The 19803-nt window shown below is 37.6% G+C and overlaps 1 protein-coding gene across 3 annotated transcripts in view; it reads right to left on the bottom strand.

The window, feature by feature from the left end:
• The window catches only part of sema5a (sema domain, seven thrombospondin repeats (type 1 and type 1-like), transmembrane domain (TM) and short cytoplasmic domain, (semaphorin) 5A), a 136981-nt gene that overhangs the window by 59484 nt on the left and 57694 nt on the right, over positions 1–19803 (bottom strand). For all 3 annotated transcript variants that reach the window (XR_014604504.1, XM_084102954.1, XM_084102953.1), the window contains exon 5: positions 3342–3404. Coding sequence is in view for 2 of the 3 variants with exons in the window: in XM_084102954.1 (XP_083959080.1) it covers positions 3342–3404 (63 nt within the window). In the remaining variant the exon portion in view is untranslated. The remainder of the gene's footprint in view (positions 1–3341; positions 3405–19803) is intronic.

Below are 19803 nucleotides of genomic sequence, written 5' to 3'. Positions count from 1 at the left end.
GCTTGACTTGCTACTCTCTGCTGACTGAGACGACGACATCTTCCGATCCTACGTCGGCCACCGTAGCTTCTCATTCGAGTTTGCAATTTGAAGGATTTGCCTTGAGTGACTGACTGTTTGCAATTCGCAAATCTCACCACTAGATGCCGCTAAAAATCACACACTGCACCTTTAATTAGCTAGTGTTTATTTACGCAGTGTATATCAGCTATGTCAAAAATAGCTGCCTGCGTTGTTTCCAAGATGGCCGCTGAGTGAACTGCCTTCCTTAAAGTCCCCCAGTGGTGAAAATCAAGCTTTTAATGTGGTTAATATGTCTATGTGGTGTTTTTAATATGCTTTAAGACAAACAATGTACAAATTCATCAGTCAACACCATTGCTGAGTATTTTCTCCTTAAAACGGCAATGAACTAAAGACAGTCTCAAAAACGCGGTTTGAAATCGCGGGTGTCTCTGACGTCACAAACTACCTTGTAAGTTGTAACCAATCACGTCGTCAACGAGTGGATCTCTGAGCTAGTGTGAGTGAGTGGAGGCAGGGCTAATTTGCATATCAGTAGAACCGCATATACTAAATGAGGCAAGGGTGTAGTTACATTCAAGCTATTTTAAGGCATGAGTAATTTTTTTCAAGTTTAAATATGCAATTTTGGTGATCAAAGATGAGTTTTAAGGGATAAATGTATTGACTACAGGGGGACTTTAAAGGGCAAACTTCCAGAAATGCGAAGCCCATACAGTACAGAAGCTATGTTACATTTGTATTATATATTTTTCCATATTACACCAGCTGCAGGACTTCTTGAACTATACTGCTTCAGTTCAGTGTGTTTTTACAAGGCTTTTTGAGCCAGTAAATCACATTTGTCTCAAGTACTTGAAACCCTGTCACCCCGTCTCTCTCTCTCTCTCTCTGTTGATTTAAAGGTGTTCCAAGGCAGTGCTTGAGGGGGTCAACTTTATTTCCTCATCAGAATGGCTGTTAACTCGTGAAACCGTTCATTTCCCTGCACTAAGCGGAGTCTTGAAAAGAAAAGGATGATTTACATTTGCTAATGCAATTTGGCTGGGGGCAGTGCTTTGCTGTATGTGTAAATAAACAGAGATTAAATATGCCTAGCACATCACAATGTGACATGTTTATGAAAACCCGTGACAGATGGCTACACTCCACAGCGTAATATAGTGGCTGTTGTTTGCATTATAAACAAAATGAAGTCGACAGAACAGCATTCACTCCATCAAACACTTTCCTTGGTTCTTGAAGCAACAGACTCAAAGAAACCAGATGCAGTGGTTGAAAAAGACATTTCACATAGAATTCAATTAAAATTAAATTTGTGTTGAAAAAAACAAAACAAAAACATTTCATATTGCTTTGTGATGTGTAAAATAATCAAAAAGTGCTGTAGTCTTAAATGGATTAGAAAACTCACCCTCACATTATTCCAAAAGTCAGATGACTTTCTTAAAAATGGTCAATAAAAATCACATGCTACAATTCAAATTTTCTGTCCATACATAGCTTTGTGAAATCACAAGAGAAGTTCAAAAAGAGTTCACGAGGGAAGCAGTGATGCCTGATTTGTAAAAAAAAGAAAAAAAAGAAAAAGATTTAGAACTTTTGAATGAATCAGTTGATTCAGTTCACAGAACTGGTCTGAATGATACAGGGTTATCAAGTTCAACGATCTGGTCATAATGGTTAACAGCTCACTGGAGGGGAAGATTAGTGAATTTTGGTCTGCTCGTCACACAAAGCTATCATATGACAAAATCATCTGGAGTACAGCACTTTTACGGTACTTTTGTGTACTTTTTAAAGCTTGAAAGTCTTCCATGTAACTGCATGGAAAAGAGCAACCAGCATATTGTTCAAAATGCCACCTTTTGTGTCCCACGGAAGAAAGAAAGCCATACAAGTCTGGAATGACTTTTTTGGAAACAAATGTAATTTTTTTGGGTGATGACCTAATACTTCAAAGATATTTTGAACTACCACATGTGCAGATAATATGGAAAGGCTTCACAATTGCAAGCAAGTTACGACAGCCACCTCCTGGAATTCTGAATTACAATCTAATGTTGGTCAGTGTAATCCATCTTATTATGGGCCTCAGCACACTTTTTACGAGCGAATTAAAAAAACACTGGTGGGGCCGTTTGCACAGGCTGAAACCGCACAGGGCCACTAGAAATACACCTTGGGGTTCAGCCCAGACTGGAAGGATGTCTCCAACACAGTCCCTATACAGCTCCCATATGACCTAGAATGGCTTAACTCAGTGTATCATACTATAAAGCAAAGGGGGACCCCTCCGTCTCATGTTTGACAGAGCTGGAGAAAGTGAAATATTAAGGAGATTTAAGAAACATTTTGTAGCACAAATCTGATCTGATTCAGTCAGCCTTCAAAACACAAGGGAGTCAGTGTTGTATAGTGCCATGGAAATGACTTAATAGCAAAGTGGAAGAGACATGGGAATGCCTGAGCAAGAGTAGTGTCATAAATAATGGGTTTGCTATTTTAGGAGGGCGATTACTTTCTTAAGTACAGTTAACATTTAAAACAACCTTCATTCTGGCTGAGAATTACATTGGGGTTTGGAGGTTTGAATTCACTTCCAGCTCCCCTACCAAAGTAAGTCAAAACAAAAGGTCTGAAATATATTACGTTTCAGCAACCACAAAGGTCAGATTTCTAGTTAGTTAGCTCATATTTCCATGTGGTGCCAAATCGCATTGCCTGAGGAGGTTACTATAGCAACAGGATGCTGCTTGAGAGGTTTCTGTAAGGATCAGTATTGGACTATATATCAACAAAACATAAACAGGTTATATAATTTAAGGGTTGTCTTTCCTTTTTCTAATTATGGTTATTTTAATTTCTTTGAATTTCAAATTATTTGAATTCTACTTCCTTAAATTCAAATTTCAATTATACACTATTGTTTTTTTATTTTATGTTTATTTTATGTCAAAGTCTCTTATGCTCACCAAGGCTGCATTTATTTGATTAAAATACAGTAAAAACAGTAATATTATTATCAGTTTAACAGTTGTGCCACTTAATATTTGATTAATAGAACATTAATTAAAAGAACAGCATTTATTTAAAACAGAAATCATTTATAACATCATAAATATCTTTAATGATTCATTTAATGCATCTTTGCTGTATAAAAGTATTATTTTCTTTAATTATTTTATTTAATTTATTATTTCTTTGCTTCCAAAATTACCTAAAACAAATTGATCCCCCTAAAAATTCCTTTCATAATTAACACATTGTATTCAACCAAAATGTGAAATATTTGGGGAGTTTACACAGATACTAACCTCTGATTTGCCCCGACTGAAACAGGCTCCTTTGGTAAACTCATCGCAATGCCATTCTGCCTCCTGTAAGCAGACACACACGAAGAAGAACATTAGAGAAATGATATGTTTTCCTGTAAACATTGGGAAGTGGTGTGTGTTCATCATTAATAAAAGACAAAACAGATCTGCTACATCAGACTATTGAATTATGCCTAAAATAATCCTTGAATTTACTGAGCTTCGGAATATAGTGTAAAATAAACTCTTTTTTTTAAATCGAATCTCTGTGTTTAGCTAGGTATTATCGATTGTCACTGGGAGGATAAATGAACTTGGCTATAGAAAGCAGGCAGATCTTGGATGATAATCACTTGTATTCAGCTCCCTGGCATTCTGGGAAAACAACAGGCTTTTCAGAGGAAGCGTGTGTGCCGTCCTTCACTGAGAGATGAGGGTCCCGGAGACAATGACAGTGTCCGCAGACTATGGCTGCATTCACATTTCACCGCTGGCACTGAACTGCTGGATAATGCCAAGCTTGGTGTCTGAAACTGCCTCCAAATGGATTTTAATATCAAATGAGCTCCTCGCATTTATTGACCATGTGATCTCTGGCTCGGAACGAGACGTGTGAGACTTTAAGCTTGCCAAGTGAAAGCAGGCTGCTAACTATCAAAAAACAATTAAGGAATCCCTTACAGAGGCGCAGCAACCATTTTTATGCTTTTCAGAACTGAAAAATTAATAAGAAATTATCATTCCCCAAGGTGGCACGACTCCGGCTAGACAGTAACCTCATTTTGAAGTGATCTAGAGCAAAGCAGAAACCCTGTGGCTGCTGGCTGAGATGTTACTCTGTCTGGAGAGCCTTCGATCATGGCTTTATGTGAAGGGATTTGTATGTCACACTGGCCCGAGGCTGAACAGGACATAGTGCACTCAATCCCTTTGGAAACAGCAGGGTTCAACCCTAAGGATTATTTCTACTGGCCCTGTCAACCAACCAATCAATCAAACAACAAACAAATAAATAAAACAGTTATTGATTTCGTTGTTTTTGACATTATTAATGACATGCTTATTATCACCAACATTTTAGACACGTGAAAATTCACAATTCTTGAATTCCGATATGTCGATAGCTACCATAGCAAAAACTACTAGCCTAACCAATATAAAGTTCAAACATTAACATTACAAATTACAGTGCTATGCAATATGCATAAGTTTAGACACCCATGCTAAAGTTGACTAAAAAGAGGAATAAAAAATCATCTTTTGGAAATTGAACTTAATGCCTTAATTAAAAAAAATAGGAAAAATCCAACCTTTAAGGACACCAATTTTCTTTGTGAATGAATAATGTATCGTAAATAAATAAATGTTCTTCCTTAAAATACAGGGTGCATAAGTATGGACAACCCTATGTTAAATTCCCATAGAGGCAGGCAGATTTTTATTTTTAAAGGCCAGTTACTTCATGGATCCAGGATACTATGCATCCTGATAAAGTTCCCTTGGCCTTTGGAATTAAAATAGCCCCACATCATCACATAGCCTTCACCATACCTATAGACTGGCATGGAGTACTTTCCATAAGATCATCTCTCAATGCAAATCAAACCAGCTATTAGGCTAACTGAAATAAAACCATGCCAATCTCTGCACCCTGTATTTTAAGGAAAAACACAAAAAATGTCCTAATTTTTTTAATTAAGGCATTAAGTTCAATTTCCAAAAGATGATTTTTTATTCCTCTTTTTAGTCAACTTTAGCATGGGTGTCTAAACTTATGCATAGCACTGTAAATACACAGTGTTTTAAGGGTTTCAGCTATTTCTAACTGAAGTATTCAGGTACCGAAACTAAATAATCAAATTTAAAATAACACTGCAAATTCTTCACTCTGTAAATTAAAGAGATGAATTCTTGTTAAAGCTACAAAAGGTATTCAGTGAAGATCTGTGAATGACTTTCTCTTTGTTTTCTGTTGTTTGATTAACATTAATGACACAGACAGTTGCAGGTATATTAGGCTGCTTTCACTTTAAGACCGAATACATGAATTGAATATAATGATACTGTCCAAACTGCTCCGAAACACATGGGTTGAGGATCCAAATGCAGTATTCAATAAAAGGGTAATCCAAAAAAAACAGGCAAAGGTCAAAACACAGGCAAACAGTCCAAACAATAACAGAGTCCAGGGCAGAGGCAAAGAAGAGAAGTCCAAGGGAACAGGCAGAGAATCAAAAACCAAGACACAGGAAACTAGAAGAATGCTCAGAAATGCAGTGCAGACACTTACAAGACTTAGCAATGAATGACTGAATTGACCAGGCTTATATAGGGTGAGCTAATGAGACACAGCTGACAGCAATCAGGGATGATGAGTCCGGGCAGTGAGTTCTGGGAAATGTAGTCCATGTGTGAATGGCAATGAACAAGAGGGAAGTGTCCTATAGTGGACATATGGAAAAATAATTGCACTGTTTATCACGCTATTAATATGCTTTAATGTTTAACCAGGAAGTTTGTTTTGAAATGCTTTTATTTTGTACAAATTAAACAAAATCACACTTGTGGTGTTCCCATTCAAAAATGACTGGCCTACAAAAAAAAAAAAAAAACAGCTTATAAATCTCCCGATATGCTATATTATCACCAATATTGGATTCACTCTTTTTGTTAGAGGCCTTTATCTTTGCGCTAAACATTTTCGTACTCCCCCATTCATTTTCAATGGATGGTCATTTTTGACAAATATAAGCTCAGGTCAATGAGACTTACAATCAGTCAGTTTCAAAAATAAATACAAAACCTGTCCTAATTCAAAGAAAACAAGTTGACAAAAAGATTGAATCCAATATTTGGTGATAATATAGCATAAGAAGAGATTTATAAGCTATTTTCTTGTAGGCCAGTCATTTTTGACCAGCAACACCAAAGGTGTTACAGGGTTTTTAATACAGTGGTGAAAAAATTCAGGTTTTCATTCCCTCTGGCCAATGAGGAATCTTACGAATGACACTTAGGAAAAGGCAGGGTGTGAATGTGCAAATGCAGGACTGAAAATCTGTTGTCTCGCTCAGTCATGCTGCTGAATGAGTTTCCCTGTGGGCCCCATTCATGCCAAATCTCCACCGCAAAGCAGAGAAAAAGGCTGAGGGACGGGGACACGGGGAAGCTCCTTCACATCCAGGGTGACATGAAAGATGATTTAATGTGTCAAAATAACCATTAGCAACTGATATAGCACTTTCTGCCTGACATAACAGCAGCAGAATGATAGGAAGAAGCAGAAAAAACGCTGGCATTTGCTGAGGAAAGAATACTATAGCCTTTCATGCTTCAAAATGTATTGTCATATGCCATAATTATAGCTAGGGAGTGGCACTGAGGCACAACACTATTTTTTTTTTTTTTTTTTTTAAAGAAATGTGCATTTTATGAACCTTTGTAGGCTTTAGTCACAGAAGGAACAGGAACAGACTTCATTCTTATATCCCAGGCTAGAAACCAGCTATTTTGAGGAAAGTCACTCATACAAACAAACTGCACATCAGCAGAATGTTTCAGAGTGCGAGGACAGCATTAAGATGTCTTAAAGCAGTTTTTGTGTGTGCCAGCACAAATTGCTAAGAGGTAGTAGTCGCCCACTCGAGGTGTTGCGTTTAGCTCAGCAAAAATGGTATAAAACGTGAATTAAATGTAATTACTAAACCATTAACTTGACAAATTAGGTTAAATTACGCTTTGGAAAATTGCATTATGAATGTCCAGGATAGTCTGAAAAATGTCATTCGTTAGTTAGCATCATTCATCAGTAGAGCTATTTAATGATGTAATAATGCTGAACGTAACCATTAACCAACATGAACTTGGCAATTAACAAATTTTTTTTTTTTACACAATACATTTTTCAAGGAAAAAGTGGTTTGGAGAATGGATGGATGGATTTTTCAAAGCTGAATAATTGGGAAGAGGCAGATAGACACCAACACAGAATAAATTAGTTTTTTTCAGTAAAATATGCTCCAGTTTCATGTCAACAGGCATCTATAACTGATTATTTTTGTGTCTTTTAAAATGTGTCTTGTCAACAGTAATTGTCAACAATCTATCACATCTATCTAAATCAACGCATTTTGTCAGTATTTTGACAATCATTTGTGATATCTTCTGAAATTAATAATATGATTTCCTATTTCTTACAATCTGTTTAAGCAACATCACAAAAGCAAGAATGTTTTTCTTAATTAAATTTAAGCATGACTGTGACTAGGTGACTGCACTCTTAAAAAATGTCAGTGGGGCAGTCCCCTTTCAAAAAGTACTAATATGTACCATTTAGGTACTAATCTGTACACTAATCTGTAATTAGCTACTAATATTCACCTTTAAGGTGCTAATTTGCACCCTTTGGGGGTAAATTTTGAAAGTGTACTGCCCCAGTGACAGCCTATACCTATTTTTTTCTGAGAGTGTGTGATGAGGCCGCACAATCGACTGTGATCGTTTTATTATAACAATTCAATAAATAAGTAACTTACATTTTAGACACAATATTGTCAGTGACATTGTAGTTTTTGCCCTGCTAACTAAAATAGTTCCATAAAAAGCCACAGTGTCTCAGAACAACACACTGTGTTTACTTCCTGAATGATTCAGTGTTGTTGAACGAATCATTTGACTGACTGATTCAGTGATTCAGGCTATAAATGATAGATGACATAAGAATCAAAAGAGAGAAACGCTAGAAGCAGTTCTGTAATATTAGGTTGAAATGTTTGTTAGGGATCTCAGATGTTCCATGAGTCTGAATTATTTGGTAATTTTTTTTAGCAACAATTAACAAAAGCGACAAAATCTATCTATCTATATAAAATTGATATACAAAGAAGGTGCACTCATATTACTATGAATGGGAGAAAGTGCAATGTACAATATAGCAGAATAAGTTCCGCCTTCTAAATAAAAGAGCCAATCACCAATTGGTAAAATCAGTGTGTCACTGTAGCTGCCTTTAAAAGCTCAGTTTGCTGTAGAAACAATCTGTTTCTGTTTCTTTAGTTATATAGCACTGTATAAATACAATTTAAATTGACCAAAGTGCTTTACAAAGTAGACACAAAAAATAAAGCATCAACATAGTAATAATCAAATTTAAAGCAAGTATACAATCATAAGACCATTTTTAAAATGCCAAAGAGAATAGGTACACTTTTAACTTCACAAATGCACGATCACCCTTGTGTTTAGATGGATAGGAGTGCAAGATCACTGGATTTAAGTGATTTAAGATGACTTACGAGGAGGTCTGCAAGATAAGGTCTCCATGTAAGGTTATTGATGGACTTAAATACCAAGACCAGAATTTTGAACTAGATTCTGTATCTTACAGGCAGCCAATTCAACGAGGCAAGAATGGGAGTATTATGTTCATAATTTCGTGTGCGGGTCAAGAGTCTAGCGTCAGCATTCTGGACTTTCAGCCGAGCTAAAATTCACTTATTAATACCCTGGTAGAGTGAGTTACAGCAGTCTAAATGGGAAGATATAAAAGCATGAATTGTTTATTGCATAAACAATCAGTTTTCTGAGATGGACGCTTATGACTGCACATGCGCATTGACTGGTCCAGCCCAAAAAAAGCATTTTTTTTGTCATGATTTGAGCATTTACAAGCAAAATTTATGAGACAGTTGTTGTCAGATCTCATTGGTGATTTTTAAATATGAAATTTAATTGTATGCGTATTGAACAGCTTTGGAGAATCTGATGGTTCACCATTCGAAGAGATAGGAGCTGCACTTGCATGACTAAAAAAGCTGCCCAAGAGGAGTTTCAAAGAAGGCCACAGAGAGAAATGACTTGCCTTAAAGGGACTTTGATAATATGACCTGCATATATCCTGTGGGTTTAAGGAAATGAAAAACATGGATTGGAGCTTGACCGGAGTTATTACAGAACGCTGTGAGCAGAAGGGAAATTGCTGTCGCCCTGCTCCACTCACATATTCTGATCCATTTTGTGTCTTACTTGATTTTTTGGCTTCTTTTGGAATTATTTTCGTTGAAAGAGAAGAAATATTTGAACTAACTTTGAATTTAACTGGTATTTAGCACCACAATGAATGGAACAAGTAAAAGAAGAAACATGGTGTAGAATACAATGTCTATAAATTCAGTTTTTGTTTTCAACAGTTGTTTTCTTTATAGAGGTTATACAGACGATTACACAACATAACTGTCACCATAAACAGCGCAACACAGACAACATCTGCAGTTATTTAAGCACTATTTAATGTCTTTACAGTTTCACCGCTTCTGCTTGGTAGACTTGCACCATTGTTCCAGATGGTTGGGTGCAGACCCTATAACTGAGCGGTCATTGTCAGGAACAGGTGGGCCAAAGAGAGCCAGTCAGCAATGTGTGGGTTGAGTCGCCCACCACACGGCTCTCTCAGAGTTCTGCCTGGAATTTACATTGCCAAAACAAAACAAGGCATGCATAAATGATTGCAGGCATTTCTGTTGTGCATGCTTGTATTATCTGAGTTGAAGAATGCAACCACAGGCACGCTTTGAGTATTCAACGAATTCTGCTCATTTCAACAATTGGTAAAGTGGCTCATGAGGCGACAGTCAACAGATGCCAAAGTATTGCATCTTCCTCAATTGGATTAAGTGTGCATTTTCATAATTACAGTGAACTGAAGTGTGGAAATTTAAGGTGATCTCATCCTGCCCTGCAACTATGGCCTAAATGAGATTGAAACCTCCTCTATTACAGAAATTCTAGCCAAAAGTGATCTTTTGCCAAAACCCAATACATCTCCACTCATTATATATGTAAATGGAAAAAGATCCCAGCAGCATTTACTGAAGTATGTTGCTAAATAGCCATTATCAGACTGTAATTGGCATATAAGACCACAGTCCAAGCCTAGTCCCTTGTTAATCAAACATCTGATGGAGTTACAGTACATAGAGTGCTGAAGGGGAGCTCATTGGTTCATTATTTCATGAATTGAAATGGCTGAGTAACTGGAAGCAATTGAAACAGCCGCCCTCAGAAATTAGCACAAGTGTTCTGTTGATCAGTGCATGTAATTGTTATAGTGACGGTGAGTAAGAGAGGTTAATGAAATACATGACTGACAATCTGTCTCTTTTAAATTGCCATTATATTGCTTATAAAAGGCAAGTTAATGATATAACGTGCCAAAGTCAATATCACAGCTAAATGCTGTTAACAACACTTTTCATGAATTCCTACTTTTTTAAAAATGTGAAATCAGGCAGATAATAATCTCTGATAAGTCTAATTATGCAAAACTATGAGTCTACCTTCAAATGTGTATTGAAATCAGCTGTGCGCTTTAACTTACTAACAAATCCCTTATGTGGCAACTTGTTTGAAACTTTGAAGCACTCAATAGTTTCAAAACTTCACGTTTGAGGTATGAAAGTGTGCAATTTATGCAATTCACTGCATAATTTTAATCACAAACACTATTTTACTCATTAAACGCTATTCTAAAAACCCACTGGAAATTTTCACGGGAATCCATGGCACCAAAAGTGCAAATTTTCTTTTTTTCTTTCTTTCTTTCTTTCTTTCTTTCTTTCTTTCTTTCTTTCTTTCTTTCTTTCTTTCTGCCTTTCGTTATTTCGTTATTTCTTTCTATCTGTCTGTCTATATTGATTTTAAATGACATTTCCGGGTTGACTTCTCAGAATTAAATAATATTTAAAAGGCATTTAAAAACATCTGAGCAAACATGTATTTATTTATTTATTTCCTACAATGATCTTATGTAAATTGTTGACCTTCCAGTTTTAAAATCTCCTAATGAAATGTTTAAAAAAATGGAATAAAAAACATCTGCTCAAAAAACAAAAAAAAACAAACCCTGCTTGATATTGTTTTTCAATGCTGTACAATTCAAGTACATTTGCATAGGAGATTACTTTATGAATAGTACCAATGTGATGGTTTAATTTGTGTATATAAATCAAATAATCGGACTTAATCTAGGAATATTAACTTGCAACATCAGTTTGTGCTATTTAATATTCATGAGTTCACCATTCCGGTGCCACTGAATAAAATATTAACAAGATAAAAATGAACAAAAGATCCACAGTCACGGCTGAACAAAACCACGCAACCAGCTGACGTGATAAAATCATCGATCACGGTAATGGCTCTATTTCTGCTGAACCAAACTCACTGGTGCATGTGTGTAAGTACAGCGGAGAGTTGAATTGTGCTCGTGGGCATATCCCCTTGGAGCAAACTGCTAAACACCGGTTTAAATCACAATGATTACCATATTTGCTGCGGGAGTGAATGTAAATGGCAGGTCCAGGTTGGTACGTTTCAAACGAGACAGCTGCCATGGGCTGAGGAGCTATACTACTGCGTTAAATAGAGAGTAAGTGAACAGCACAGGGCTATGAGTGCATGTGTACTAAAGTGACACAGCAGGCTAGCTGTGGTGCAGAGGGCATGCAGGTCTAACCTGAGGCAATCGGTCAACAAGCCACTCAGATAAGAAGCCACCTCACAGTGTCTGTCCTCATTTCCTTTGAGCCTGCCAAAGGTAAACCAGACTATCCTGGGATGCGTTTCCCCTACAATGATGTAACTTGCCGCATAACAACCATAATGTTGTTTGAACCACGTTGATTCACCAACATAATGGGCCCTATTTTAACGATCTGAAACGCAAGTATCAAACGCGAAACGCAAGTAACTTTGTGGGCGGATCTCGGGCGTTGTTGCTATTATACCGGCGGGATAAATGACTCTTGCGCCCGACGCAAAGCTAAAATGGGTTGGTCTGAAGTAGCTACATTACTCATAGGTGTGGTTTGGGTGTAACGCGAAATAAACCAATCAGAGCATCATCTCACATTCCCTTTAAGAGCAGGCGTGCTTGTTCCATGGCGGATTGCTATTATAACGGCGGCTTTGCCAGGCACACGCCAGGAGCGGTCCACAGCCGAGGAGGCCGACGTTCTCGTCAGGGCCATAAAAGACAGAGAAGTGACATTGTATGGGGATGGGAGAAACCAAATTAGCTTCGGTTAAACAGGCGTATAATAATTTTGGTAAATGTGTAAGCTAGATTTATGCCTATTTTTTCACATCTTCATGGACACCACAATGATTTCCCTCATGTGGAATATTTTTCCTTGTAATTATGTATGGTTTGCAAAAATGGCAACTACTGTGTCTGTGTGTAGATGAGAGAAGCAAAGTGTATGCGCGTTGTGCACACGCTACATTATGGCCAAGTATGCGCCCTTAAAATAGCATCTGAACACGCCACTGAAAACGCGCCACTGACTTTACACTAGGTTTTTCCTGGTCTGTGGTGGAATTGTTTTCTGGAACTGCAAAATAGCACCAGGGAACGTTTGCGCCGGAACATGCCTCCTCTTTTCGCTGAACCGCCCCCGGGAGCGCAAGTTCATTCCCTAATTTACTGGCGTGCGTCTGTGGATGGAAAAGTCCGCTGTGCATCGTGTGCAAAATAGGAATGATACATGCGTCGGTGTACAAAGTCAATTGCACTGGGTGCAAGATAGGGCCCAATGACTGTCATTAACGAAATCACACGTAGGTAGTGGATGTCACGTTGAGTCCAAAGATGATGAAGAAGATTAAAATTGAAGTGTCTTTATTAACACAAAGTAAACTCAGGTAATCCACAATGATGCGAGACAGCATGCAAGCACAAACACACGAACAGTACCGGAAGAAGAACTGAATGCAGGGAGGAACTTAAATACACAGAAAGAATGAACTGAATACAGACAGGTGTGCTTGTTAAATGAATGTCCATGACAACCAATTAGTGGCAAGAAACTAGAACAAATTAACAGAAGTAACAGAAGAGAAACAACTAAGGGGCTATTTACACGACACCGTTTTCAACTAAAAACATTAAAAAAATGTTTTGGCCATTTTGGCTGCCTGAAAATGCAAACTTTGAAAACGTGTTTCAATGTGTCTCCATGTAAACAAAAAAAAACGTGAATCTCTGAAAACAATGACGTCATGCACATGCGTGTTACGTATTGAATCTATAGTGTTTCATCGCCATCTAATGGCCTGACAGCAGAATACAGCGTTTTTAGTCTTTTTTGCAGATACGTGTGAAGGGGGATCATTTCGACAATGGTGTTGTCTCTACGCGGACAACTCAACGGAAAAACTTCTCAGTTTTAAGCATATCATTGTCATGTATACATTGTGTAAAATTCTGTCATCATTTACGTCAATAATAGACTATTAACTAAAACCCTTCCTTTCCTTTTAAACTTTTAAAAAACCATAAAGACACTGGTTAATGGGTTCAGAGATTATCGCCCCTAGCAGAGAACCATTGAGATTTCAAAACTTTTCGAAACAGTTATGGCATAACAAAGCCTACTGAAATTATGTGACTTTGGCAGTTTGATACGCGCTCCAGTAACTGGTTTGAAACAAATTAATTGCAAGGGGTTTGAAGCTTCATAAAGCCTGTTTCAAAAGCGATTATCACTAATATAATCTACTGAATGTTATCTTGCTTATTGTGCCCAAGAGCATGATCAATTCAACATTAACAAGAAATATGCTTCTAACCCCAGCTGGACAACAGTGGAACTATGGTTTCGGGAAATTCCAAATCGCTGAACTATGTTGGTAACGACAGAACATGCAACCTTAGCTGGCTAACAATGCTTTTGGGAAACATTCCCCTGAGCAGCTAGAGCTCATCCAGTTCACTAAGAATAAAATAGTTCAGTTATTTAATGACACAGTGTTAAACTTATCCATATGTATCAGTAATAAAGACGGCAATTTCTCTGTTGCATATTAACAACTGATTTCAATTTACTCTCGCAATTCGCCTGAATAAAGGCGTACTGGGGAAACAGACTCTGGTGTTCATTTGTCAAGCTTGAAATACAATGAACTGACTACAATGCATTTATTCAGGAAATTAATCAGTGGCCCTAGGAGTGCTGCTACTGTACAATATGCAAAATGCTCAAGGGAGAGCCGACTTGACAGAGGAAAATCGGCTGAGCAAGGTGGACTCTGAGTAGACTGAGACCATAAGGAGCGAACAATAGATCTGCTCTTCTTCGAGCACCTCTGTCGTTTGACAAATGAGAGAGCAGCTGTATTGTTCAGTCCATCTGGGTTTCAGAACCCTATTGACTCCATATAAAAATCTAAATTTCCAAGAGCCCAGTGTTTATGTGTCCTTGCCATTGAATATCATTACAACTAATATAATGTTTTACATTAACACTGTTTCAGGGGTCAGTATTTTTATGTATACAAAAATAAATAAGCAATGTGCATTTAAGGAAATATTCTTTGAACATTTTCAGCCATAATACAAAGTGAGTGTCTCTCTGAGGCTGCTGATGTGTCCGGTATAGAACCCCAAATAAGCAATACAATGCATATCTTTTGTAATTACTGTATACACTCTAAAAAATGCTGGGTTGTTTTAACCCAATGTTGGGTCAAATATGGACTAACCCAACGTTGGGTTAAAATATGCAATTTAAAAATGGACAAATTGCATTTTGGACAAAATCAAAAATGGACAAAAATGCAATTTAAAAATGGACAAATTGCATTGGTTACATTAAAAATGTAACACAACGGCTAGGTTTGTCCATTTTTAAATTGCATTTTTAACCCAACGTTGGGTTAGTCCATATTTGACCCAACATTGGGTTAAAACAACCCAGCATTTTTTAGAGTGTACAATGCTATAGTCACTTTTTTAGTGAAAAAAATAAAAAATGGGTAACACTTTACTATAAGGTTTCATTTCTTAACATTAGTTGTATGTTAACTAACATGAACTAACCATAACCATTTGTTACAGTATTTGTTAATTTTTTAACACTTTAGTTTAGGGTCCAATTTTCACAACTAGTTGCTTATTAGCATGCATTTTACTAGGATATCAGCTGTTTTTAAATTTGTATTTATATATATCTATAAATGGACATTAGTCCATCTGAAGTTTGTCTATCAACAGGCAGGTTTACATTGTGAAATCACATCTGACAACCTGGTTTCCTCATCTCTCTTGTGGACAACAGCCTGACAGAACAAAAATGATATACAGAATACAAGCATTAGGGGACATCATCTGGACCAGTCAGCATCAGACCTGTAACTCAGTATCTCAACATATGAGCATGTGCCTTTGCATTGACAGTTTCCACCACTCTTTATTTCACTATGCCAATCACTTTGGGACCTCTTTCTTTTTTGTATTATAAAGATTTCTAATAAATTTAAACTCATTTTTAGAGACATTCACTTCTCATTAAAGTATATCTGACCTCCCCCACCTTCCAAAGAGGTCTCTTTCAAACTCTGATCTGCTTTTCATTATTGCAAGGGGACCTGCAGGAAACTGAAGTCATGGTAAATTATGATGCCAAACTTCATTTTGAATTGTTAGACGGTAACCTTTATACCTAAAAAACAGTTCAATCTACAGCCACCCATACATAGAACAGCTCCATCTGTTACCACTGCATAAAAACAGCACATGCACTGTGTATAATTTTAATATATGTTGGGATATAATGTATATGTGGCAAGCAGGGAGGGTATCGAGAGCAATGGGCAGGGAGCGAGGCCAGTGGGGCGAGTGTGAATGAGAGTCACCTGCGCGTCACACCGGTCTCGAGACCCATGGTGGAGCTCCGGAAGGATACACGGAGGAGTGACGACAGTGGAAGACGAGAGAGGACCAGGCCAGGACTATTATGTTGTTGTTTGTTTTCGCCTGTGAGGGGCTGTCGCTTTACTTTTGTTTTGTTGTTTATGTTTATTACATTATTAAAGTGCCGTTCATTGTTTGCCGTTCCTGCCTCCTCCTTCCCTGAGCCTTTAAATTTGTTACAGTATAATATTATGTTTAGACAGACAGACAAATAGACAGACAGACAGACGGACGGATAGATAGATAGATAGACAGACAGACAGACAGACAGACAGATAGATGATAGCTAGATAGATAGACAGACAGACAGACAGACAGACAGACAGACAGATAGATGATAGATAGATAGATAGATAGATAGACAGACAGACAGACAGACAGACAGACAGACAGACAGACAGATAGATAGACAGACAGATAGACAGACAGACAGACAGACGGATCATAGATAGATAGATAGATAGATAGATAGATAGACAGACAGACAGACAGACAGACAGACAGATAGACAGATAGATAGATAGATAGATAGATAGATAGATAGATAGATAGATAGACAGACAGACAGACAGACAGACAGACAGATATATGATAGATAGACAGACAGACAGACAGACAGACAGACAGACAGACAGACAGATAGATAGATAGATAGATAGATAGATAGATAGACAGACAGATAGACAGATAGATAGATAGACAGACAGATAGATAGACAGACAGATAGATGATAGATAGAAAGAAAGATAGATAGACAGACAGACAGACAGACAGACAGACAGACAGACAGACAGACAGATAGATAGATAGATAGATAGATAGATAGATAGATAGACAGACAGACAGACAGACAGAAGATGGATGGACGGACGGACGGACAGACAGATAGATAGATAGATAGATAGACAGACAGACAGAAGATGGATGAACGGACGGACAGACGGACGGACGGACGGACGGACGGACGGACGGACAGACAGACAGACAGACAGACAGACAGACAGACAGACAGACAGACAGACAGATAGATAGATAGATAGAAGTACTATGTATGATACATAAAATAATTTATCAGCTATTGAATTTCGAAGTCTTTGCATATGCAGGAGGGCCACAAATGACACCCATTTTGTACAATGGCCCATGAAATAAAATGTGCCCTGCCCATGTACATATAATGATTATATACTTTCACGATATACATCTACTACAGCGCTGCCCCATTTATCCGGCCATTAAAAGGCTTTTAATGCTTCACAGACCTGTGCTCTTAAACACTAGCAGAGGTGTTGCAGACACATGATGGGTCACTCAGCGGGTTTATTTTTCCTATTGCTGATGCATCATTGATACTGAAAGCTCTATTCTGTGAGATCAATGAAGGATAAAAGCAGTACTTTCTAGGTCATTTCCTTCTCAGGTCTCAGGACTTCTCACTCATTGCACCATATTGCCGGCATCATTCATATTATCCCATCGCCTGTGATATCACCAGTTTTCCTTGAAAGTTGTTGCACAATATAAGGGGAAAATAAATATGACAGGTTCTAAATAAACCATATTCAACCAAAACCTCACAAAAGTCATGAATGCCTCACATCAAAGTCATGAATACTTAAAAACACAAACAACCTACAAGTACTTGCTTACCGCAATGGAATTGGGCTTTGGGTCAAGCTAAATTGGGCTTTGGGTCAAGCTAAATTGGGAACCTCTCATCAAAACATCACATCAGAGCATTTCTCTTTTCAGAGAAACCTTCAGCAAAGGCAGCTGAAGCAGTGACAAAGGGCATTAAAAGACCAAAAAGAAAAAGGCTCCATGCTACACACAAGGCTCCATGCTGTGAGGCAAGTGAAGGAATTCTATTAAGGAGAAAAGGATTGGCTGGAGAGGAATGGCAGGGCACATCTTTGTGATGCTGGTTCCCTGTGAGCAGGTCAGAACAAAAGGCATCTCAGAAGTTGAGTCTGGTCTGTTTGCTCTTTTCCCCAGGAGGTTAGCCTTTTTAAGGAGCCCCCATGATGTTGAAGTTGTTAAACAGCCAATGTTTGGCTATTTCGGAGGCCTCAAAAGAGTCCACTTCTTCACACTGGGAAAGGCTTCAAATAAATTTACAAACATGTCAATGTTTGGATGGTTATTTACAGGGTTATAAGATGTTCAATACAATAGAGAGTAACTTGCCTGTTGCTTTAGCTATCACAGGACAGTGGTTACTCTTGGGTAATTATGTTTGAAATTTTGGTAGGGGAATAAGTTCTAATTTGGAAGATATGCAGGTCTTCTTTCAGGTCCAACTGGAGAGGCCAGAGTCTGAAGATGAGCAGCGTTTCCAAGTGACAAGCGACAAAGTGATTCATTTTCATAATCATTTCTAAACATTTTTAAGGTAAAAAGTTTTTTTTAAAGAAATATCATGTTTTAATTCTTAAGTGTCTTGTCATAAAAAGGTCTAACTTGTCTGCTTTTGTTCTCTGGTTACGGGGATGCTAGAGTCTAATATATAAAATATGTTATAAAAATTATTAAAAATATTAGAATATTCTAACATTTCTTGTTATGTTCTTCCCCTTATATTGGTTGCACCACATGACTTTGATTTATTGGACAAATATATTATCATAAATAAATAAACATGATAATCTGACAAAAATGCTTCATTGCTTTTTTAAAGGCACACTATGTAAGATCTTTGGATCAAAATATTCAAAAACCACTAGATCAGTGTTATATATTTTGTTGATCTGTGTTATCCCAAATGTTTCTAAGAATGTTTAAATCCAGAGAAATAAGCAGTTTTAACCAGGACACGGACCGTGTCCGAAAGTCGCCTATCAGTGACATCATACCCGCGTTACCCTCGATTTCCGGCTTTATTTTGTAGAAACCATGGAAACACCAAAGACGCTTTAATATATTATATGTTTTATTAGACAGGTGAGCAACTGTTTGGATACATTCATCAACAGAAAACTAATCATTGTTATACAGCCCAACACAATAAGTCTTATTGTTTAAATCTCGTTTTCTTGATTTACCGTGAGTACCATATTTACCACGCCGAGTGAACGCACAGAGTAGCATTATAACAACTTTCAACACACTCAGATGTATCTAATATGATAAAACAGCACTGCGTTATCCCTCATACCAGAAGAAGCGGAAGAAACGTCTACGGCATAATAAAAGCTCCACTGCTCTCGAGCCGTGTGTCGTGCTTGTCTCTCATTAGCAATCGCTCCAGCAGCCTCGTTCTGCTCCAACGGCTTTCGTAGCGTTAATAAATCTTTAATACATTACCATTCATTACCATGAAAATGATTTCTCCCCGAGTCTCGTTGTATTCTCCACCGGCTGTAGAGATGAAGACAACAACTCCCATGTTTCCTCGAAATCAAGGCGTCATCAAGCTACGCCTTTGTTTTGAATAAACGACCTCTAGTGGCAAAAAATCCCATAGTGTGCATTTAAAGAAATAATAAGTGCCTTTTTCTATATGAGAGAGAGATCCGCCACCTCGTAAAGCACGGAGATGCAACAACATCGAGCAATTGATCGCAGTCAGTGTGAACATCCCTTAAGACTCCCTAATCCTAATCAGCCTCATCATATTTATCAGTGAACATCATTATCAATGCAATACGATGCTAGTATCAGAGACTCTAAGAACATGATTGTGTGCCTGCATTAAAAAAAAATTTCATTTAGCAC

This window comes from Abramis brama (assembly GCF_963993115.1).
Source record: "Abramis brama genome assembly, chromosome: 24".
Lineage (NCBI taxonomy): Eukaryota > Metazoa > Chordata > Actinopteri > Cypriniformes > Leuciscidae > Abramis > Abramis brama.
Note: the sequence above shows the minus strand (reverse complement) of the source record. Positions and strands in the feature narration are given on the sequence as shown.